Genomic DNA, 24,989 nt, shown 5'->3' on the forward strand with positions numbered 1-24,989 from the left:
GTAAAGAGTGTCTGTTGTGTGATTGTGTGGGTTTTAAGACAGATGAAATGGCATATTTGATTGGATGTAAATGAAAACATGGCTTTGAGGGTTGAAACTCTTGATTCAGCGGGCCTCATTTATTAAACAAATTTCTGTGCAGATAATTTGTCGCCAATGCGCAGTACAACTTCAACTGAAACATTTGGACACACCTACTCGTTATTTTTTTCTCATTAACGTTTTAGAAATATTTGTAATAAATAAAAATGTTGTTTTAGTATTATTTGAGGAATATTTTTATTTTATATTTTCAGGTTTCATTTGAAGGTTTAGTAATTTGATGTGCTTTTGTCATTTTTTTATATTTCTTTTTAGCATTACCTCAATTAAAGCTTTTTTTTAAAAGGTTTTTCATCCAATATTTATTTTTTATTTTAGCTTTACTTCAATTAACATTTTTTTTTTAATAATAGTTAACAATAACAGCACCGATGAACAGTTTTTGCTTTTGTGGAAACCATGGTACATTTTTTTCCCCATTATTCTTTGATGAATAGAAAGTTCAACAGAACTTTGAAATATAAATCAATTGTAAGTTAACAGTATAATTGTCTTTACTGTCACTTTTGATAAATTCAATGCATCCCTGCTGAATAGAAGTATTAACCAGTATTAACAAAGATAGCAAAACTGTCATGAAAAAATGTTTCATGAGCATCAAATCAGCATATTAGAATGATTTCTGAAGGATCATGTGACACTGAAGACTGGAGTAATGGTGCTGAAAATTCAGCTTTGCCATCAAAGGAATAAATTACATTTTAAAGTATATTAAAATAGAACAAAGTTCTTTTGAATTGTTATAATATTTCACAATATGAATGTTTTTACGGCGTTTTTGATCAAATAAATGCAGCCTTGGTGAGAAGAAGAGACTTCTTTCCAGAACAACAACAAAACAAAAAACAGTAGTGTATTTTTTTTCCCATTAATGTTCAAGATATTTCTATCTTCTCTCTGCTTCCCTCAGAGAGCACCCAGTTGGAGGATCCACGGGCTCAGTGGCAGCGGGAGCAGGAGCTCATGCTGCGGGATTATCTGAGCGTGGTTCAGGATGCGTTGAGCGCCCAAAAGGAGATCTACCAGGTCAAAGAACAGCGACTTCACCTGGCCCAGCAGGAATATCGGCAGCTAAATGATGCTTGGAGGGACAAGGCGTCCTCACAGATCAGCCGTAAGACTTGTGCCTCTATACGCGTGTCTGTCACTTTAAGTCTGTCAAAGACTGTTCTTATGAGCCACTTGACAGTGATTCTTGACACAAGTTTTTGATTAATCTGTACAACCGCAACAAGTTTAGAATTATTCTCCTTTCACTACCTCATGAAATTCGTCATGTCAACAATGCCAGATATAAACATAAAATGTAAATATTGACATCTTCAGGACAGTTTCATACTGACTTTCAGGTCTATCTGTTTTATTTTAATCACCATCAGACTTATTTGAATGTTTTTGTGGTGTTTCTTGGGGGACGCAGACCTTTAGGGAGCAAACGCAAACATTTTTCCATCAGCATGTCCCTTTAGGGGCTTCGTAGTATTTTTTTTTCCCCCTTTTTTTAAAGTAGGGCTGTCAATAGAGGTTATTTAAAAGGATGGGACTGTCTATGTCCAGTAAAATGTAAACCATTAGATGGAAGGGTGATTTTCACAAAACTGGATTTTCTTCAAGCTTTTTTTCAAGGTAAATGTAGGTGTCTAGGACACTTGGAGACTCCAAATAACGAAATAATTCATACATTTATGCACACCAAAGCACAAACAACATTACAGGAAAATTCACAGTTCACAGTGTATGGTATGTGTACGGTACAACAGCAAAGAGCTTGTCAAGTTGCGATACCAAACAGGAATACATTCAGTAAACATATTTATTCAGAATTACAGCAACATACACGCATGACAAATCAAAACATTATCCTGAATGTGTGTGGAAACAACGTGAATGTGCTGAAATGTGTGTGTGAATAAATACAATGCGTGATCATTGCATCACGAGCGCACATACATGATTTGTTTGCGCATCAATATGACGTACTCATGCGTGCTTGCTCTACAACTCCTGTACGTCACCGTAATTGTCTTTTCCTTGATTGCAATCCTCATTCATCAAAACTTTACTAGCGAGACACTGGTTTGCTTTATCTCACGCTCTTCAGAAACAGTCACAGAATATGACAGAGCTCGTGTTTTAAAGCGAAACACACTGAAAACTGGTCACGAGTCACTGTTCTCTCTGCCATCTCTGATGTAATCAGCCTGGTTTTCTTTAAATTAGTGCTTTTTTGGACTGAATGCTTGCATGAATTTGTGTATCATTGGGAAAACTTTCCCTGAGTTTAGCGGATCTGATCGCAAACAGTGAAGCGAAATCGGGTAAAAGGTTAGAATCGAAATTTCTGCATACCAGGGTTACGGGTGCTTGCACCACTGTAGATGCTCAGTGTGATAAACTCCCGACTTCCGAGATCATCTAACTGCGAGACATAAATTACATAATGCTTCACTAATTTATTTCCGTTAAATTATTTTATTTCGTTAAGGATTTTGAATTAATCGCATGTGTTAATGTTGACAGCCCTATGTAAAAGGCAATTTTCTTTATCTTAAAGGAACACTCCACCGTTTTTTGAAATAGGGCTTATTCACCTTCTTTCTTACATTTAGATAGGTGGGCAAATGCATTTTTGTCTCAGTGCATGCATTGTTTTAGTTTGACAGGGTCGGCGCTAGTTTAGCTTAGCATAATGAATGTAATCCTTTGTTGCCAGCTAGCATGTCCTGAGTAAAAGTAATATAAAAAAACAAAAAAAACAAACAAACACCTAATTACTTCTTGTGGCCTGCGTATTCACAACGAGTACAAATAGTGATGCACATTAACACTAGGCGATTTCCTATGCAGATATTGACATGGGACTATATTAGGGGGAAGCACAGGCGAAGCACTGCTACTTGGGCTCAGAGATATCACGCCCAAGTAGCAGTGCTTCGCCTGTGCTTCCCCCTAATATAGTCCTTAATATAGAAGTCAATATCTGCCTAGGAAATCACCTAGTGTTAACTATTTGTACTTGTTGTGAATACGCAGGCCACAAGAAGTAATTAGGTGTTTTTTTTTTGTTTTTTTTATATCACTTTTACTCAGGACATGCTAGCTGGCAACAAAGGATTCCATTCATTATGCTAAGCTAAGCTAGCGCTGACCCTGTCAAACTAAAACAATGCATGCACTGAGACAAAAATGCATTTGCCCACCTATCTAAATGTAGGAAAGAAGGTGAATAAGCCCTATTTCAAAAAACGGTGGAGTGTTCCTTTAACGTGTATATTTATTAGGGATGCACTGATATGAAAATTTAGCCCGATACCGATAATTCTTTATATTTGAAAGCCGATAAATCTAAATCCAAATTTTTATAGAATTTTTGAGAGCCTGATGACGAAAACAAAAGTCTCATCATTAAAAGCCATGTCCCAAGCACACAATTATAATGTCCTCATTATAATGTTATGTAGCCGATATGATAGATTTGCGCTGCACATGTTGCACTTGACTGTATTTTCCTTTTTTGAAGTGATTCCAATCACATTTCAAGCAATTCAAAACCAGCATGGCAACAGCATTGCAATTATTGCCATAATTTTGATAGTATAAAGACAAAATCAAGAGTTAAGATTGAGATCATTCTAGTTGAGGGATTGTTTTGTCCCACGTGTCAAGAATCAGTAACCTGTCATAATTAAAACCGTGAGACAGCAAGAGCTGCATGCTTAGTTGATGAGGTTAAAATCTTGAAATTCACTTTAACATATTTGTGCAGCCCAACCTGCAATGCCTTCACTCTGCAAACATCTTTTGCAAGCAAATTCTTTATTTTTATATATACAAAATGGATGCAGATTTATGACAGTCTGTAGCAATATAATAAATCACTATGGAATTCCAGAGCCGTGTCGAGTGATTTTCCAGATAAGATTAAGCCTTTGAACTCTTATCTTTCCTACAGTAAATTCCAGATCCTCATCAAGCAGTAAATATGACCCTGAAATCCTCAAAGCGGAGATTGTTACAGCAAAAAGCCGGGTAAGAAGCTCTTCCACTTAACATGGAGCCTTTGATTTTTATTTTTTTTGCTGTGAATGTTATCTTGTTTATGCAAGACATGAATTGGGTGTAATATTTGCAGCACTCCGGACATCATGGATTTTAGATGTGATGACAGGCAGTGAGATTATATTTAAAGCCAAATGTAAGACGTCTTGTAATTACACAAGTGTCTCATTCATTCTCCTGCTCACTTTCTCTCTGTTGCTGTCTTTTGTTCAGGTAAATAAGCTGAAGAGAGATTTGGCCTTTATGAGGCAAGAACTGCTTTATAAGGAGCAAGGCTTTGAGACGTTGAAAGAGTAAGTGTAACCTGACCTCATTGCACGATCACGTTCCAACAACTGATCGCTTTCTTGTTTAAAAGCTGTCCAGTCTGAAAACACCTCGTCTTTGTTCAAGACAAAAATGTATCATCTTATCTCTTGCCATTTTATGAGTGCATTGGCACTTTATTGTGATGGAGTGAGCTCACTTTTTGTCTTCTCTGTTGTTGTAAAAGTTGATATGGTATTTTTATTGTTCAAAACATCATGCACCTCAAACAGTCAGTGTGAAGCTATTCATATTTCATATTGTTATTTTCAAAATCCAAATCTGAACAACTACTTGACTAGTCCAGTGATTCCTAACTGATGGATTGAAAGAGCTGGGTATTAATACAGGTTTTCCTGTTTCAATTAAATTACATTTTGATTCATTTGAATACATTTAAGTTAGAATGTCTGTTTGATTAAATATAAAAGAAATAGGCCAATCAGCTAATGCTGTTAACTGTATTGTGCAGTGTCATAGACCAGTGGTTCTCAACCTGGGGGGCTTAGCAAACTTCCAAGGTAGCAACAGGATGACTTAAATGTAATTAATTAATTAATATATAAGAAAATATTCAAACTCTAAATTAAACTGCTAAAAAAACAACATCATAAAATCACGAACCTTTTTGTTAAAATTCCATTTCCGTCCTTCATTTTGGGAATCGGACCAGATGCCGTATGTTTTGATTCACAGTACACAGGAGTCATTTGTTCGTGATTCACATTAGACTGATTTCGTTGTGTGCTTTTGATTCACTTAAAAGAACCGGTTCATGCGAATTTGTGAGTTTGTGAAACGGGCTACGTTGTTTGCGTTGTATGTTTATTTTTGTGTGCAGTCCTCAAGGACATCTCAATTGAAAGACATACCTTGCCTTGAAGTAAAACACTATCTAGAGTATATCTACTGATACACTGTCTTGAGGTTTTAAGAATTGAAATTGGGGTCATTTGAATGAAAATCACTATTAATTAGGAGCCAAGCACTGAAGGTGCGTAGGCACCTATTGTAATACAAAATTAGTTTCCCCTCTAATTCCTTGACTCAAGCCGATTTGATTGCACCATATGAAGTCATTAAGCCATAAAAAAAAAAAAAAAAAGTTTTCAAACTCTTCCGTTGCTCTGATTTTCATGAAAATGTAAACATCATCTTCAGACCATACCGACAAAAAGTTACGGAATTCAAGTTTATTCGTCAAACCGTTCACGAATAATGCTTGAACGAATTCGACAAAGAGCATGCCAAAATGGATGTGAGGCTATATCTCCAAACTTGGTGTGTGTTATGACAACCATGACCTGAGGGTATCTGCACAGTTTTGGCGCAGTGCCACCTAGTGGTCAGGAGATATAAAAAATGGCTATATTTGCTTATAGCTTCGGAGTGGTTTAGCCTAAAAATTATCTCAAGAGTGGTGTCTTTAGATTCAGTGCGACATAACGAGATGAAGGATAACCAATTTTCCCATATCGGCCATTTTGCGCATCTGTAAAATGCTATGTTACTAACGCATTGACCATGTATGTGCCATCGGCACCATGCCCTGAAAGTACTCAAAGTTTCAAGACTATGCCACCTTGTGGTCAAAAACTATACTGAAATTTAAAAAAATTCTAACAGCTTTTGATTAATTTTGCCTATTGTAATGAAACTTGATAGATTCATTGGGTCAGTGCGGACAACATAGATACACATTTTTCCATAGTCAGTCGAACTTCCTCTTCGCCATTTTATTTCTTTGAAAATCTACTTTTTCAAACTGCTCCTAGACCGTTGCTTCGATCTTCACCAAATTCGAGTCAGATCATCTTCAGACCATGCTAGCAAAAAGTTCTAGATTTCGTATTGATAGACGAAACTGTTTTTGTACACCGCATCCACATAAATTTGGTAACAGCGCCACCTATTGGTAAAAACATTATTAACCATTAAGTGTGCTAGGGGCACTATAATGATAGCATCAAAATCGCTATTTTTAAAACACTTAGGAAGCTGGACACAATATGAAACTGTGCTTGAAGTATCACCAGGGGCACATGAACTTGAGCATTGACAGCATTGTTTGTGTACACAAAGTTTACTAAAAAGAAAGGTTTTGTACGACTCACTTTATCTGTTTCCGGTGGCTGGAATTTTGTCAGTCAAAAATAGTCGATCTCCGAATGCAACGTAATGAACTGAGCTTTCCATCTTTACTCTCCTCATGTTACGTTGCATTCAGAGATCGACTACTTTTGACTTCTAATTATGCTTTTACACGAATGTTTGACTCGGGTAGATTAACAAAAATAGCCTAGGTTGCAATTTGGCGAGAGTTACCCTTTAAAGGAGTCTTATTATCCTCGTTTACATTTTCAACTTTTGTTTTATTCCGAGAGTGAATACGTCACAATATTCCTCATTGAAATAATTCCCACCCAAAGCGTATGCAATTTTTTTTTATATATAATTATCGTTTATAATTGCAACCAGTCAACGAATCAGAGCACATTGCACTTTTCAGAAGGAGGGGCTTCAGTGAGTCTGGAACTAAACTGAGTGTTACAGACAGACTGGGAAGAGAGGTGCTAAAATAATGTAAAATATGTGCAAAATAATGTGTTTTTTTTAACATTCAAGCATGAAAACCTATTGTAGAAGACCTCAAAAAGAGACTTTTAAGATTCCCCTTTAAGATAGTTTTCCCTCAGGGCTGTTTTAGGAAGACATTGACATAAAGCTTTGGATTGGGCTGTTTTTGTATGTAAAAGGGCGTTGAGATGCTGGGCTTGATTCCTGTTGACTGCTTCCCTCTAGCTCTCTTGCCCAAAGGAATGTGGACTAACCTGTTACTCAGGTCCGCACATGACTTACCGATGACTTGCTTTACATGCCCTCTTCTGCTAAACAGAACCATCCACCCACCCCCTCACCTCCGTATTCTTGGCTCTACTGGAGCTTGACATTCCAGGAAATCGCAAGCAAAACATTCAACAGAGGCGTATATGAGTATTTCGCCGTTAGTGCGGTCTACAAGAACTCATGCCATAACATTCATTTGGAAACACAACATATGCCAACCATACAAAACTTGTAATGAGAAATACTAATAACCTGTGGTTTTCCACCAAAATATAGGCTTGATGGTTTAACATTTGAAAATAAAGAAATTAAGACAGCCATAAATATTATAATTCTTCTTATATTTTCTTAAGTACTCGATTCTTTTAACTTTACAGTGGAATATTACAATATTAATATTTATTATTTTGTGTAATGTTTTTATTTAGTAGTAGTAATAATCATATTATTAATAATAATGAGAATAATAATTTTATTCTACAGTTCTATTATTATTATTTTATAGTCACTTTGATATATAATCACACAATTTTTGGCAAAAATTTGCAACCTTTCAAACAAGCTCAGCAAACCTTTGACAAATAGCATTTTAAATCGCAATAAAAAAAAATTTATCAGAAAAATTGCAATTAGACTTTTCCACAAATCTTGCTGGTCTTTACCGATTCCAAAAATTTTTTTCACTGATACATTTGATTCTTTCACAGTTCTTCAGAGATTCCGAGTGTGATGATTCAACTAAGTCATTAAAAATAATTTGGATGATTTAAAATAATTTCTAATTGAATGTTTTTTCTTTGTCTTTCACCAGAATTGATCACAAAGTGTCCAGTGCCTCGCATGGCTACAAACTGCATGAAGCCCAGGCCATCCTGAAGGAGGTGAAGACCATTAAAGATGCCATCAGCTCTGGGGAGAAGGAGAAACAGGAGCTCATGCGGGTACAAATCTCTTTGAGTTTTCAGTACATTCCCTGATCAATGACACCCTGAAAGAAGCGTTTAAACGTCGCCCAGGTCACGAAAGGACAAATCGTTACGCCTTGAGAGTGTTCTGGGAACACATTCCTACATTCTTTCATCATTAGGACATTGCGGAGAACTTTTTTGTCTCAGTTCCAGGTGTACATATACAAATAGTCAAGCCAACGATAATTCATAATGGCTAAGTACACACTAGAGAAGTAGGCGAACCAATCTATTCAAATAAAAACTGCAGTGAAGTGCTCTACTTGCTGCAAAATGATTGCCTATCTTATTGTCATAATAAGCTAATGTGTTTGAGCAGATAGGAGTGGCTAAGTGTGGTGGGGCTTTTCACTGAAGACTACAATCTCAAACAAATTATTTTACACTACAGACATTATTTGTCTCGTACTCCCACAAAATAATCTATGTAAATATTTGACAAAATACAGTTGTGTATTGGCATATAGAAGCAAGCAGGACACTCAAACTTTGTGAACCATGCCACTTTTTCACGCTTTTCACAAAAGAATTACTTTCAATGGCAAAAGTGATCTTAAATACTTTACAAAAACATTGCTACAAAAACAACTTTTATAACCTTTGAACTTGAATATTTGAAGTATGAACTTTCCATTCATCAAATATTCCTGGATAAAAAAGTATCACGGATCATGTGACATTGAAATTTGGAGTAATGGCTGCTGAAAATTTAGCTTTACCATCAGAAGAATAAATGACATTTTAAAATGTATTAAAATATAAAATGGTTATTTTAAATTGTAATCCTATTTTATAATCTTACTGTTTTTACTGTATTTTTTTATCAAATAATTGCAGCCTTGGTGAGTATAAGATACTTCAAATAGAAAAAATCATACCGACCCCAAACTTTTGAATGTTGTATACATATGTACAACAGTCCACTTCATAAAATGATAAAAATAAATACATAAAAAAAAAACAATCCCAATTTAAAATTAAGTTTTACAAAAATGTTTGTCAGCTCATCAAAACAAAACATGTACATAATATGTCAAGAATTTAGATGTATGTGAATGTATAATTGTGTAATTCATAATTTATTGTCCACTTTTAAAGGCTTTTTTTGCCTTCACTAGTTCATTTTATTAGTCCTGTGATTTGTAATTTTCTTTTAAAAAGTAGCATTTTTCCATGTAGTCTATGAGTTCCTAAAAACTATTCATAATAATTAGCTAAATGTTTTTTAAATAGAGTATAGAAGGTCAGCTTGTCTATATAACTAAAAACACATTAAAAGAGGATAGAATGCAACTCAACCCAAAATACACGTAACGTTATGGGGTTCAGAGAAAAAATGAGTGAGTGGATTATTTGGTTATAATGTTAATTCATGTAATGTGATATTGGTGAATGTTAGGGCCTGTTTGTTTTCACGCTGAGTGTTTGCACTAGCATTGCGGAGTGTGAAGTTTCCTTGTTTGCATAATGTTTTGTGAACCTACTGCTTTTGAATGTAGGCCTAAAGAAAATATTTGGTTATGTATTTGGTTTGCACCCACTTACCGTAATGTACAAATATTGTTTAACTGGAGGCTTAAATTTCATCAAGTTTGCTCCGTGTTGTTTATACATTTGGACTTGTTAATTGTAGAAACACAAATTTAAAGAAGCCAGTGATGGCAATGCCTCCCATTGGCAGTGCAATCAAAATTAAAATCCCCCCTCCCTTCCTATTTTGTACGTCACCCTTTGGTCCATAGACCCTATTTTTTTTTTTTTTTTTTTTTTTTTACAGCATAGATGTTACAATTTCTTCTAAACATCTTTTTAATTGAAAAATTCACACTAAAGTTTGGCGCTGGATTTTAAAAATGTTTTTACATGAGGTCTCACCAAGGCTGCATAAATATGAAACATTAATACAATTTAAATGAACTGTTTTATATTTTTATATATTGTAAATCATTTTAAAGCCTGTTCAGTAGATAATAAATAGTTTATTATAGAAAATAGACATTTTAAGTAAATACAATTTATTTCAGTGTACATTTCATTTGCTATTATTAAACTATTTATTCGTAGACAATGGGGCCCAAAAGTCTGAGACCACTACTAAAAATGTTTCTATTTAGCATATATATATATTTTTTTTCATTTTCATTTAGCATATATATATATATATATATATATATAACATTAAAAACATCTTAATTATTCAATATATATATATATAATTTTCAGCATCTTTACTCCAGTCTTCAGTGTCACATGATTCTTCAGAAATCATTCTAATATGCTGATTTTCTGCTTAAGAAACATTTCTTATTATGATAAATAGTGAAAACAGTTGTCCTTTTTGATATTTTTTGGGGAAAGTGTGGTATTTTTTTTTTTTTTAGGGTTCTTTGATGATTAGAAAGTTCAAAAGAACATCATTTATTTGAAATAGAGTTATTGGGAACAATGAAGATATTAATTTCTTAAAAATTATACTATCTGACCCCAAACTATTGAACGGTAGAGTGCGTTTTTCCCAAATGTCACAGTAGAATATGAAGGGTTTAAACAGCTTTTCCCAAGGTGACCCCTTTTTCCTTGAGTATTATTCCCTCTTGTTTTGTCATTTTTTATTTATATATTTCCAGCTATTCCTCACACTGTTCGACAAGCATATGGAGAGGCGGGCAATGCTAAATAATGCATACCCCCCACTGCAGCTGGCAGACCTCTTCCGTCATGCGTGTGTGTTCGCCCGTAACATGCTCACTCATAGCTTTGTGTTTCTTTCTTGCAAATAAACTCTCCTCCCTGTAGACTCACTGCCTCTCTTTACTCGTCACTTAACAATCACACAGGTAACTTCAGTTCTGCTTAAGCCCCTGTCGGCAGTTGTCGTCTCAGAAATCTAAATCTAAATGTTCTGTCTGCAATGAATGTCCGTGAGAGAACGGTAAATAGAGGTCAAAGATGTTCTGATCTCACAATGTTGCTCAAAGGGACAAAATCACACGCTGACATCTGGTTATTGTGTTTTTCTTTTAGAAACTGGCTGTGCTGAAGGATGATTTCCAGTTAGATTATGGCTCTCAGTCTGACCTGTGGGCCAGCAATCCGTCCCTGGCCAACTCAAACCTCTCTCTGCCCCGTGTGTACTCGGACGCAGAGTCTCAAACAGACATCCCTGCTGAGGTGAGAGACGGCCTTCAGTGCTGGGTTTTACATGCTTGTGAATGATGTATCACTTTAGTGTCTTAGTGGTTTCACAATGTGCAAGTTATCTGTAGAATAAAATGTCTTTTATATTAGCAGAGAAGTATTTAATTTTTTTTTAATTATGATTCTTTTTTAATTAGTTTGTATCAAGCTCAAATAAACTGGCTGAGAAGGTACGACTGAGCCTGAAATATGAGGAGGCGAAAAGAAGGTAACTGTTTTTCTTCTAAATTACTAGTTTGTAGCAAGAAGTTTTTTTAATCAGTAATGCCAATATTTAAATTACTATGATTGTATGTGTGTGTTTTTGTATGTATATGTATGTATGTGTGTGTATATAATATATATACTGTCGTTCAAAAGTTTTGGATTGGTACGATTTTTTAAGTGCTTTTGAAAGAAGTCTCTTATGCTCACCAAGGCTGTATTTATTTGATTAAAAATACAAAAATGACAAAAATGAAGCTTTGCATCACAGGAATAAATTACATTTTAAAATATATTCAAATAGAAAATAGTTAAATTGTAATAATATTTTGCAATATGACTGTTTTTACTGTATTTTGATCAAATAAATGCAGCATTGATGAGAAGAAGAGACTTTGAAAAAGACCCCAAACTTTTGAACGGCAGTGTATATATGTATATATATATTTACCCAAATGTTTGATACCACTCTGAAAAATCTGTGATCCAAAATGTCATTTAAATCTGGAAATAAACTATACGTTTAAGAAAATTGTAAAACAAAGAAATAATAATGACATAAAAAAAGAGAAAATGTAATTTCAGAGACACGTCAATTTAACCAAAGGGCATTCCAAATACAGATTTGTTTTTATATATACACAAATGTATATACAGTATTTATATATGTTTTTTTTTTTTTTTTGAGAGTGTATGTTTGTGTATTTTTGTAATATTAGTAGTGGTTTCAGACTTTTGGCCCCACTGTATAGCAAATGAAATGCACACTGAATACATTTTTTACTTTTACTGAATACATATTTTTATTTTTTAACAAAATTTCGTCTACTAATCAGGCTGCAAATGGATTTTGAAATCAACCTGTCACTGTATTGATCTCTCTCAATAGTTGCACGTTTAACTTTCTTTACATTGCCTTATTCACTTTGCTGCTCAGGATTGCAAATATTGAGGTCCAGATTGCTAAACTGGATAGCGAGGCATGGCCGGGCCTGCTGGACCCGGAGAGAGATCGCTTAATCCTCATCAACGAGAAGGAAGAGTTGCTAAAGGAACTGCAGTATGTAACGCCGCGCAAGCGCGCGCCCAGCGAGGCAGAGAAGATCGAATCCGAAAAGAAACGACTCGAGAAGGACCTGCAAGCTGCACGGGACAACCAGAGCAAAGCACTGACCGAGAGGTGAGATGGTTAACTGCGCCAGTAGAGCTCTGTGTATTTGGTTCCAGTGGTGTATTTCTTTGGTTACACAACAGCACCATAGAATGGGAACGTGTTAAGTTCATGCAGGAATGAAGGCCTTCCTACTATCTAGAAAGTCCTGGAAATTGATTCTCTATTTTCTATTGAAAAAAAATCTATAATTTTTTTCTCTTTATGCCCCATTTTTTTTCGGTTATAAATAAATACAATCCTTATCCAGCCATTGCAAATGATTGTAATCGTCATGGAAAATTCCTTGAAAAATCATGGAAATGATTGGTTAGAAAGTGCGGGAATGAGGATCGCCCTTTGCAGAATTCGAAACTAAAATCTTTTTGTCCTGATCTTTAGTTCTTTAATCACTAGGCTACACAATCCACTTAATATACTGCAGGAATGCACATCTGACCCATTGCTTTTCCCTTTCCCTGACAGCATGTTAGAGCAGTTCACCTCAAAAATCTATTCTAGCGTGAATGATAAAGGCGTCATTATTGTGGAAACACACAAAACCAACTCTGTAAGCCTCTTTTAGACTTAAAAATGTTGACTGAAGGCTTGATGTACAGAGGCCGCACTCGCTAAGATATTTGGAGTCAAGCAAAACGAGCAGCACAGCAGCACGCAATTTGGTTTTGTAAATCAAGGCCTAAAATGGCAGAAATTGAAAATACCAATTGCAAATGGTTCATAAAAGTCTATTAGTTTACTGCTTGTGGCTTGTAGCAAGTCTTGCACTCTTAGGCCCTGTTGACGCCTGGTACTGGTAGACGTTTAAGAAGTCAAAGCGGTACAGACAGTCTTTTACAGAATTTTACGTCATCTTAGCTGAGCATTCGAATGCACAAATACTTTCATAATAACATAAGCCAACTGGAATGAAGAAAGTGATCAGTGTGATTAATGTTCAAAATGATAAACAAGTGCTGCTTTGTTTATGGTTTGTATATCTGCAGACCTAGTTTCGGTTTCCCTTTTTGAATGATGGAAATAGAATATTGACACCTGCTGATAGACAGATATTTACTTTGACGCAGGAGCACATGCTAGTTGACAGTCGCCTTTAGCACTTTTGGTGTGTTCAAGCGCAGTTTTTTGACGTCGGCTTGGTGTGTCCCGGGCTTAAGACCCCGTTTACAGTAACGTCCACTAGTGATCCGATCGACCAAAAGGCATCTTAATACCCAGGTGTAAACAGGGCCTTAGTAGAACCACCTGCATTTTCAGATCAGGTTGATTAGGCGAGAACCAATTTTTTTGCTTGATTCACTCACTATCTTTCATTCTCTCTTTCTGTTGGTCTTATTCTCACTCGTTCTCTCAGTTATTTGAACAGGGTCCTTGTTCTCTACTCTAGATACTGTATCCTCGTTTAGCTTGGCGTCTGCACTCTTCCTGTAACCTGAGCTGCACAAGCGCTGGATCTAGGTTGAACACAATAGATGCCTTCTTCATGTGCTGCTGTTGAATACACATTACAGAATACCAACATCATTTTATCAAAAGAACCACAGAAAGACTGTATATACACATTATAGAAAATGAATGGGGTTGATTTAAAATTTTCTTACATTTCTTCTTATTTTCTAAATTTTATATATATATATACATATATATATACATATATATACACTGTGTATATATACACACTATAGTACTGAGTCACCAAGTTCTCTGTGTTGCTTTGCTCAGGTTGAGGCTGCACTATAGGAGAAACAAACTAGTGAAGGAGCTGGAGGAGACAGTGAGGTTGGCGTCTTCTCTGCACACCCAGCTGAAAAGGTATCGTCCAACCCTCACATTTACATAAAATGGACAATGCAAATAACACTCATAATATGGACAACATATATTATTTACTTTTTCTCCCTGTTGTCTAATTGGGATTCACCAATGTTAATCAATTCTGGCCAATACTGATAAACTGATAATTATAGTCACATTACTGCTACTGCCAATAACCCATAAATGTCGGTTATTAACATTAAATTAAAAAAGTATTAAAAGTCTATACTATATACTAAAAAAAGTCATCAATCATTTGATATGCTACAAGTGAAATTATAATTCTATGTATAATATTTATAATATTATAATGTGCTATATGAAAAATCTATATTTATTTTAAGATATGTCAAACATTTAACAGTGTTATGACATTATTAGATCTTTTAAAGGATAACTTTAAAGGGTGAGTTCAACAAAAAATGAAATAAATTTACTTACTTTCATGTCTTCCTAAACCCAGAGACTTTTGTTCATCTTTGGAACACGAAGAAATTTTTCATATTCTCATCAAATACTTATTTATATTATTATTATTAGTCATTTTTGTCTATCCATCAGAAGTCCATTTTTCAAGCTTCAAAAAGTTCTAAAACACATTGTAAAAATAATCCATACATATCAAGTTGCTTTATATGATGATGCAGGCTTTTAATTTAGGCTATTTTAATCTCCGCACATACATGGATCACATCAAATATGATAAACAAGCTCAAACGTAGGAATTAAAATCAATTCAGTTTGACCAATGAGGTTTCTTATCGCACATCAAGCATGCAAGGTTGATGATGACAGAATTTTTATTTTTGGTTGAAATATCTTTTTTAGTGAGCATTAACTATTCCACAAAGAAAATATTAATGTAAAATACAGTAAATTGACCTTCAACAAATATGATAATGATATATTGTGCATCCCTAGACCATTTATGTATATGTAACTCATTTATTAGGCAGTTTTGGGTATTAGCAGTAAGAGGAAGCTGCATATCATAAGAACTTTTCATCACTGTATATGATGTAATGACTTTGCAATACTATTTATGATGTAATGACTTTGCAATAAGAATGCTCAGAATATCAGAAGAATCAGACTTTTGAAGTTATAAAACTATGCAACCAAGCGCTCTTGTTAACTTTAACAATAGCTTTGCTCTTACTTTTTATCATGACTAATGCCTATTTCATCCTCGGCGTCTAGTTGAGACACATCAAAGGCATGTTGCATGAAGGAACACAACAGTCCCTTGTGTGTTTCACTAGTGAGCCTGCTACGCCTTAATTAGCATGTTTGCTTTAAAGCAGAATGCATTTGATGTCAAGATTTGAAATAGAGTTGAGTGAGACGATATTGGGCTGCTCTCCGATTAACTTTCCTTCTCTCCCTCTGTCTCTTTCCTTTGACGTCAAAACTCCAGTCTGTCTGCCAGCACGCTGTCATGTTCCTCGGGCAGCAGCCGTGGATCGCTGACTTCCAGCCGAGGATCCCTGGCCACCTCCAGCATGGGCTCCACTTCCTCTCTCAGCTTCACCGACATCTACCTGGAGCAGCCCGAACTGGGCGACCCTGACTTCCAGAACAAACTGGACTCTATTTTGCAGGAGGGAAGCGCCTCTGGTTACAGGCCTTCCAGTTCAATCACCACAATCCATGAGAATGAGGTCTCATCCTCCTCCGGGCAGGTGGGCGTAGGGCCGGGGGTGGCCCAGAGAACACAAGTGTTGAGGCTTTCGGAGACCCCTCACTCCATGAGCTCCCTGTCCCCGCGTTCCTCGCTGTCTTCCCTCTCTCCTCCTTGCTCGCCCCTTGTTACTGATGCTTCCTTCCTGTCAGGAGAGGCCTTTTCTGGCCCGGCCTCACAGTTGGATTTAGATCTGCAAACCAGGCTGATGGAGCTCCGGCTTGAAGAGGACCAGCAGCAGGGGCAGCTGGCTTACCGCGACAACAAACAAGACAGCATTATGGCCACAGTAGAGTCTTCGAAAGGTACATTGCTCAAAATGTTTTATTGCTTATCAAAATCATGTGACGTGATCTAGCAAATCAGTCACGTGGTGCGAACAACACCCTGCAGACCCTCATGACTGTGTGTCGAGGTGGATAAGTCTTAAAATATCAGATCATTTGACCTTTTTATGAAAAGGCAAGGTTCATTTAGGTTGTAAAATGTAGAGCGGAGCGATGCATTTTTGTAAGAAAAATATCCATATTTATAGTTTTATCAACTGTAATCACTGGCTTCCGGTAGAGGCCGTATGTGAGTCTAGTTCCGGTGGAAGAGTGACCTCTGACCCGACGCATGACGCAGGATGTAGGAGCTTTGATGCCTCTCGCGGTTCAAACTAATAGGGCTGAGCAACAAACTCGTGCTCCTCAGACATGTATTTAAAAAAAAAATCATTTTAGACTTCTAATTCTTGAGCGGTGTTTTGCTCGATCCTCTGCACTTCCGCGTTCGTCAATATGTCATGCGTCGGGTCAGAGGTCACTCTTCGGCCGTTACTGAAAGCCAGTGATTATAGTTTATAAAATTATAAATATGGATATTTTTCATGTAAAAATGCATCGCTTTGCTTCAGAAGGCTTTTATTAACCCCCTGGAGCCGTATGGATTACTTTTATGATGGATTGATGTGGGGCTGCTCGATTATGGAAAAAAATCATAATCACGATTATTTTGGTCAGTATTGAAATCACGATTATATAACATGATTATTTCACATGACTTTGGGAACGTGTTGCATTTATTAAAAAGACACCTTTCAACAATTCTTAAAAAATCTAAATTTTAACATTTATTGTACTTTTCGAACTATTAAAATAAATGATATAACAGATAATACTTCAATAAGTATTTTAATCATTCCCGCAGGGATACCACTTATAATGCGGAAAATTCCCCTGCAAACATTGATTCACTTTAGCAAGTAGATTGTATGAGTAGCCTAAATTAATCCACACGGATTATAAAATCAAATCAATCATTTAAAAACTTTCTCCAAGACGCAATTTCACAAACCGCGTGAGTGTTCAGCGGTGCTGCGTCTTCTCTCTCTCTAGCCCCTTTCACACAGCGCTTTGAACCCGGGAAATTGCCGGCAAATTGCCAGAGTGCCTTCTGTGTGAACGCAAACACGACCCGGGATTGATGCCGGGTTGGGGACCTAGTAATATTGCCGTGTTCAGTCCCGGAACGCACGCTGTGTGAACAAAAGCCGTAATAATGCCGTGTCGTAGTGATGACGCTGAAGCCGGGATCGTTCGCCAGCTGTGAAACGGTACGTAATGCTCAAGTTTATGATCGAATCAGAGTAAAAAAATGCACAAGCATGGTTTCTCGAGAGAGAGAGAAATCGCAGCTCATCAGCAAACTTAAGACGCTGCTGAGACATTACAAGTCACATCAATGTCACGTGTCTTTACAGGATTTTTACGGGTTGTGTGTGAACGCACTCTCTGATTCCGGAAAATCACTGGCAGTGTGAATGAACCAAAATCGAACGAACCCGGGTCAAATCCCGGGTCACTTTATCCGTGTATTTTCCGGAATCTCTGTGTGAAAGGGGCTTTAGTATGGAAGCTTATGGGTAGCAATATTCAATTTGAAATGTAATATGCAAAATCACAATGCAATATGTAAAATGGCAATGCATTTCTGTATTTAAATTTAAAATTTCCCATACATTTGTGCAATATTTGGTGCAAAATGAAAATGAAAATTCAATTATGTAATTTACATTTGCCATTTCATACACTAGTTTTAATATGTAAATTGAATACATATTTTAACGCTTTATAAGTTGCAAAATTAAAATTAAAATGTATTACAGAAATTATTAGATATGTTTAACATGTTCAAGCAAAAACTGTAGCAAAATTGTAATTTAAATGTTATTTTTTTCTTAATTGCATTTACACTCACAGTTAAGACACTTGCGATTGCATTTCCATTAAGTGTCCCGCAATGAATGTAGCAAAATTCAGTGTGCAATTTGAAAATGCATTCTGAGCCGATCACGTGCCCGTCCCGCCCTGTCAATCACTGCATGAAGTTGGCCCCGCCCCCAACCCAATGCAAAACGTCGGCAAAATAGGCTCAATCGTTTTTACTTCGTTTGTGCTGTAATTTTTGTTTGTTTGTGCTGCTTCTGTTTTTAGATAGTAAAGGATTATTTATAGGTCATTCTGAGGTCACTCAGCCCCCCTACCTGCTCCACATTCACCCAAAATAGTCTCGTTTGTTTGTGCCGGTTAAAGTTTCGTGTGCTGCTTCGTTGTTTAAAATATTATTACACTGAATTATAGACGATGACGTCACCAGCCCTCGACCTGCTCCACATTCACCGAAAAAAGGCTAGGTCGATGAATTTGACCCATCAGATTCTGTAACCATGTACATATATACCTAATCAATATAAAATGGAAAGGGACTCGCATGTCTGCCTCATACTTTATGATAGGCTACAGCTGCATACAGAGAGATGGTCACACATCACATTCGTCACTTTATTGAACATTACAGTCAATTATAAATAAATAAATAAAGAGCGGTCACATTTTTCGGTAGCTATTAATACCAAATACCAACGGAGCTTTGTCATATTATGTGATCACAGAGTAGCCTAGTAGGCCTATGCATTTGTAAGGAAAAACAATATGACCTCCAACATTATTTGGTAGCCTATTTTAATAGTAGGCTAATAAGAATAAAGATAAGCATGTATCAGACAATGATAATATTTTATACAAAACGAAACCATCAACACAGTCCAGCATCAGACAACAGCTGCTCAGCATAGGTTGACGCCTGATGATAAGGCAGAACATTCTCCCAGACCCAGACGGTCCAACATCGTACTGGTTCTATCACCTGCAGGCACGTAATAATCTTCGGAAACACTACCATTTTCTCTGTTCACGCTCCACTTCATCTGCTAGTGAATTTAACGCTCGTATCAGCTCTGCCGCCGCCGTGTTTCCTTCCAACACCTCAAAATACGCACCATAGCGGCGTATGTTTACCTGTTGCCGAGCCCCGCCTTCACGCAGTGATTGACAGGGCGGGATGGGCACGTGATCGGCTCAGAATGCATTTTCAAATTGCACATTGAATTTTGCTACATTCATTGAGGGACACTTAATGGAAATGCAATCGCAAGTGTCTTAACTGTGAGTGTAAATGCAATTAAGAAAAATTACATATAAATTGCAATTTTGCTACAGTTTTTGCTTGAACGTGTTAAACATATCTAATCATTTCTGTAATACATTTAAATTTTAATTTTGCAACTTATAAAGCGTTAAAATATGTATTCAATTTACATATTAAAACTAGTGTATGAAATGGCAAATGTAAATTACATAATTGAATTTTCATTTTTATTTTGCACCAAATATTGCACAAATGTATGGGAAAATTTAAATTTAAATACAGAAATACATTGCCATTTTACATATTGCATTGTGATTTTGCATATTACATTTCAAATTGAATATTGCTACCCATAAGCTTCCATACTTTAGTCTCTCAAAATGGGTTGGACAAGGCAAGCGTCGAAAATACACACTCGCGTTTAGTCGGGACATGACGGAATTGTCACTTGTACAATCGGGCCAGCATTGCATCGTAACTAAAGTTGATAATTTTCACTTCTTTTTAAGTCTTATCAGTTTAAACATTCAAGCTGAGAGAGTTTATGGCTTCGGGAGGGGCGGATGTGCGCGTCATTCAGACAATATGGCAACAGAACATGGCAAAATAATCGTTTTTACTCGATTTGTACTATTTTGGTGATCGTTAGGATCGAAATTCAATTAATTGCACAGCCCTAGATTGATGTGCTTTTTTGGGCTTCCAAAATCTGAGTTATTATTCACTCCCATTATAAAACTTGGAAAAGCCAGGATATTTTTTTATTTAACTCCAATTGTGTTTGGCTGAAAGAAGAAAGTCAAATACACCTATGGCTTGAGGATGAGTAAATTATGAGATATGAACTCACCTTTTAATAGGCACTATTAATAAAAATTCATCCAGAGTGACGCAGTGTCACATTTCTACATTTCAACTTCTCTGTGTTACGGACATCGCCATATTTGACACCGTCATTGGTTACCGGAGTTCAAATACGGTTGTTATTTCAGCTGTTCGTTCATACAAATATGTATTCAAGCAGCTATTTTAAACTGCTGAATGAACAAAACATTTCAAGGCTCACACCTGTAAACAAATACCGACAACAGCTAATTTATCAAATAATCGTTAGATCTATCTGCTAATCTGGAAAAATCGATAGATTAATTATTAATGTTTGAATATAACATTGAAAGATTAATGGTTCTGGTTATTATTTATTGGTAAGCTAACTAAAGGATCAATCGACAAATCAGAAATAATCGAAAGATTACTTGTTAAAAGTCATTGTTAGATGAATCGACTAATTGGGGGGGGGATTGCTAGGTTAATCCATATTAAAATAATGGTTAGTTGCAAATTGATACTTTTCTTGAAAATGGTATAATTTTTTTGCAACACGAAAACAAAGAATACATGTCTAAAAAGAACTGCAAGATTTTCCTTTTCCTTCATCATAGACACACTTCATTTGTCACTGGCAACCCAGAATTCCACCTGAAACTAGAGAAACCCTCTGAACGTCTAGTACGTTAGGGTAGATTTTCAGCTCACTCCCAACTCACCCAGCAGGTGAACTCACTTGAGCTCAGGAACCTAAAACCTTTCCAGAGTTACACATTCTCACATTTCTACTCGCCCTTTTTCTGTGCTTGAAGACTCTGTTACGCAAACGAGGGTGTCCGCGCCTGGATCGAAGAAGGCGGGAGTAACGTCGGCAGTGTCTGACGAATCGGTTGCAGGCGACAGTGGGGTGTACGAGCCCTCAGAGAAAAGGTAGGCCACTAGAGATTTATTATGAGTGATGTTTTTTTTTCACCGACCCTGATTTGGATAGTAAAACGGTGCCGTTCATTCCCCCAGGCCTGGGCTTCCTGTCGAGCAGCTGCTGGGTTATGATGACGTGAGCTCGGCGAGCAGCGCTCAGATCCAACTCGGCCTGAAGTATGAAGCGAAAGAAAAGAGGTTCACAGTGTTCGTAATGCAGCTGTCCAACTATAGCGCGCTCTCCCTGCCAGCCAGCCAGAACATGTAAGGATTGCGCTCTCTCAGCCAGCTTCATTTAAAGTTGATGGAGAGACATTAATTTTAATCAGCAGGATGTAATTTTGATGAAGCACCTCTGCAAGGGAAATGTGCAGGGTTTTACAAATGGAATTAACCCGTCCAATAGTTGTAAAATGGTAATATGAAGTGGATGAATCGATTCACAGATACTTTGCGATTCTTTCTCAAATGATTGTGGATCAATCCACTAAAATAATTAAACATGACAGTGCTTGAAAGTCAGAACAGGCATTTTTATTATGGCTTTTATGCATATTTACACAAAATGTAGCAGCAGGCCACCATAACACCCCTGCATTTTTGCTTTTGAAATTGAGATGCATTGAGAATCATTTTGGAACGCGACTTCTTGAATTGACTTTTTATTTAATCATTTGATGCCTCAACCCAAAATAGATTTTTCCACCTCCATTTTTTTTTTATTGAAACCCACCAGTTGAGAACCACTGATCTATGATTGGCCAATTCTTGTTTTATTTTGGCATGTACATGCCCATCTCTGACGTTAAAGACCATGGGCCCTATCATATATCCGGTGCAATGTGACGCCAGGCGCGACGCAAATGTTTTTTGCTAGTTTCAGCCCAACGCACTTATCATTTTCACGTCCTGCGCCACGTTGTTTAAATAGCAAATGCATTTGCGACTATTTGTGCGCCCATGGGCGTGCTGGTCTGAAAACGAGGTGTGTTCAGTCGCATTGTTGGCGCGATGCTATTTTGAGGCAACTGAAATTGACTGTGCCATTGACCAACACAAACCTGGTCTAAAGTCAATGGCACAGTATTTATTTATTTTTGTTATTTAAAGAACGCGTTAGTAACGTGAGCCTATAGGCGGGTCTACAACGCGTACACACACACACAGGGACGCGCAGCAGCACACAAACATGCCAGATATTACAAATAAAAGGATTACAATGTAAAAGATTAATATTGTGTACATAAAGATATGGTGAAATCTGGCTTGTCCCGTAGATGGTCTGCTTGCACTCTTTAACGTTGCGCACGAGCAGATCCGTTTGCTCTCTGGAGTCTTTCTGCTTGCAAATTCCAGCATGTGAATAGCAAATCCGCCATAGCTCGAGCGCAACTAGCTTTTAAAGGGAATGGGAAATTACACTCTGATTGGTTTATTGCACGTTACGCCCAAAACACACCAATTGCTCATTAAGAGAAAAGGGACAACCCTTTTAAACCAACCTTTTTCCCATTGTCAAACTAGTAAAAGTGGACACTTGCGTCGTGCGCTTTAGACTATGCGCTTAGATCCTTAAAATAGGGCCCCATCTCTGATTAGGTTTTAACTTCTGTTGGGTTTAATCTATTGCAGATATGTCCGTGTGGTGGTGCTGCCGTGCTCCGAGCCCGTTCGCTGTTTGTTCCGCACCCACGGCGCTCTTCCGCAGGAACCCTTAGAGCTCAAGGAAGCGTTTAGCCTGCAGATGTCCTCCACTGCTCTCAGACAGAAGACCCTACGCATTGATGTCTGTACCACCAGCAAATCTGGCCGAGAAGACTGTCTAGTGAGTGTCTGATCTGAGATTGAGCAAACAGCATGAGGGCTGAACATCAATAAAGTGTCTAAAGTGTATTTTTTTTTTGTCTTGAAAGGCTGGTGCTCAGATCAGTTTGGCTGATGAAGAATATTCAGAGGAGTGGTGCACCAAGTGGTACAACCTCCTCAACTGCACGTACATGCCAGAAATGGATAGAAAGCACAAGGAAACAGAGGTCTCCGCTCAGCAGGAGCTGGTAAAACACACACACACACAATGCTTAAATCATTTTACCTCACCACAGCTAAATGCTTTACTAACATTTCTTGGAAACGGTCTTGCCAAACTGCTAAGCTCATCAAGGAACATGGAGTATTTATAAATATTATATCCATTTCTTGCGTCATTCAAATGAAGAAATGGATTCTTTCTTGCCTAAAATGTCCTTTCTGCTTTCTAATACTGTTGATAATCAAATTACATAGAATTAGTTGCTTCACTTCTTATTAGCAGTTTTGAATTTGCAAACAGCCTGTTCTGTTATTATGGTTATTATATCTAGATTTTACTGGTACTTTCCACGAATAAGGAACAAAATAAGGCCTAAAGCCCTTTTATCTTGTGAGATGATTTTTATTACTTTCTAGCAATAAACTTCCATACATATCAACATTAAATAGATAAAATATGAAATAAAAAAAATAATGAAAATGTGCAAATGTGAGAAGGTGATATTATAATATTACTTTAATTTAATTCAATTGATAATTTAAAAATTGCAGTTTTGACATTGTGAAAATTATTGTGTAGTTTGGTTTGATGAATTGTTGAATGCAGTGTAGAAGATCAAAACCTCTAAGTTGGGACAGACCAAAATCACCATTTTACAAGGAATATTTTTGCGTTCTAGGTTAATTCTATGTTAAATAATAGTTTATCCATTTCTTCCAACAAAATCATGTGCATCTAAAACAGTAACAGGACACAAAATTTTACTCAATTCATAAAAAAGTGCCTTATTGCATTTTGCCAATAATTGGCCAAAGTATTACATTTAGAAAGTATTAGATACAATTAGCATGCATCTGTTACCAGCAGGTATAGGACAAATTGAAAGGAAAAGCCTAAATCAAGGATGTTTTTAAATATATAATAATAATCTTTATCCTTTTATTTATTTTTAGGCTTCAGCTCCCAGCACCTCAGAGACCGCCACTGCTCACCTGGAGAACGTTCCTGTGGAGGACTGGTACGTTACCTGCCACTACTTGTGACGAAGCACCAATATAATAAGCTTTAATTCATTTCGGCACAGCTGTCAACTTAACAATGTGTCAGTGTGAGTCTGGGTTTCACATCATATCCAGGATCCCACCCAGGATCAACACAAGCAATTAGCAAGCTGTTTGAATCTCATATTCCTTCTCTCCCTTCTCAACCCCTATTTTCCTATTGACTGACCTCCTTTCTGCTGTCTCGTGGGAATTCATCACAGTGGGAAGGCACACGATGACTCACTTTCCCTGGTGTTTGATCTGCTCCGCCAAAATTACATTAGTAACATAAACAGGATGAACAACTGATCCAAGGGCAGTGCTTGAGCAATACTGAGCGGCATTC

The 24,989-nt window shown here is 36.8% G+C and overlaps 1 protein-coding gene across 1 annotated transcript in view; it reads left to right on the top strand.

Moving 5' to 3' along the window:
- The window catches only part of wwc1 (WW and C2 domain containing 1), a 40,751-nt gene that overhangs the window by 8,446 nt on the left and 7,316 nt on the right, over window positions 1–24,989 (top strand). Inside the window, exons 3-16 of the mRNA XM_084388060.1 lie at window positions 1,013–1,216; window positions 4,055–4,131; window positions 4,375–4,454; window positions 8,126–8,255; window positions 11,307–11,453; window positions 11,618–11,688; window positions 12,622–12,864; window positions 14,578–14,667; window positions 16,088–16,656; window positions 21,463–21,580; window positions 21,668–21,835; window positions 23,204–23,396; window positions 23,485–23,625; window positions 24,554–24,618. Coding sequence (XP_084244186.1) covers window positions 1,013–1,216; window positions 4,055–4,131; window positions 4,375–4,454; window positions 8,126–8,255; window positions 11,307–11,453; window positions 11,618–11,688; window positions 12,622–12,864; window positions 14,578–14,667; window positions 16,088–16,656; window positions 21,463–21,580; window positions 21,668–21,835; window positions 23,204–23,396; window positions 23,485–23,625; window positions 24,554–24,618 — 2,296 coding nt within the window. The remainder of the gene's footprint in view (window positions 1–1,012; window positions 1,217–4,054; window positions 4,132–4,374; window positions 4,455–8,125; window positions 8,256–11,306; window positions 11,454–11,617; window positions 11,689–12,621; window positions 12,865–14,577; window positions 14,668–16,087; window positions 16,657–21,462; window positions 21,581–21,667; window positions 21,836–23,203; window positions 23,397–23,484; window positions 23,626–24,553; window positions 24,619–24,989) is intronic.

The sequence above is a fragment of the Rutilus rutilus genome (genome assembly GCF_951802725.1).
Source record: "Rutilus rutilus genome assembly, chromosome: 18".
NCBI classification, from domain to species: Eukaryota; Metazoa; Chordata; class Actinopteri; order Cypriniformes; family Leuciscidae; genus Rutilus; species Rutilus rutilus.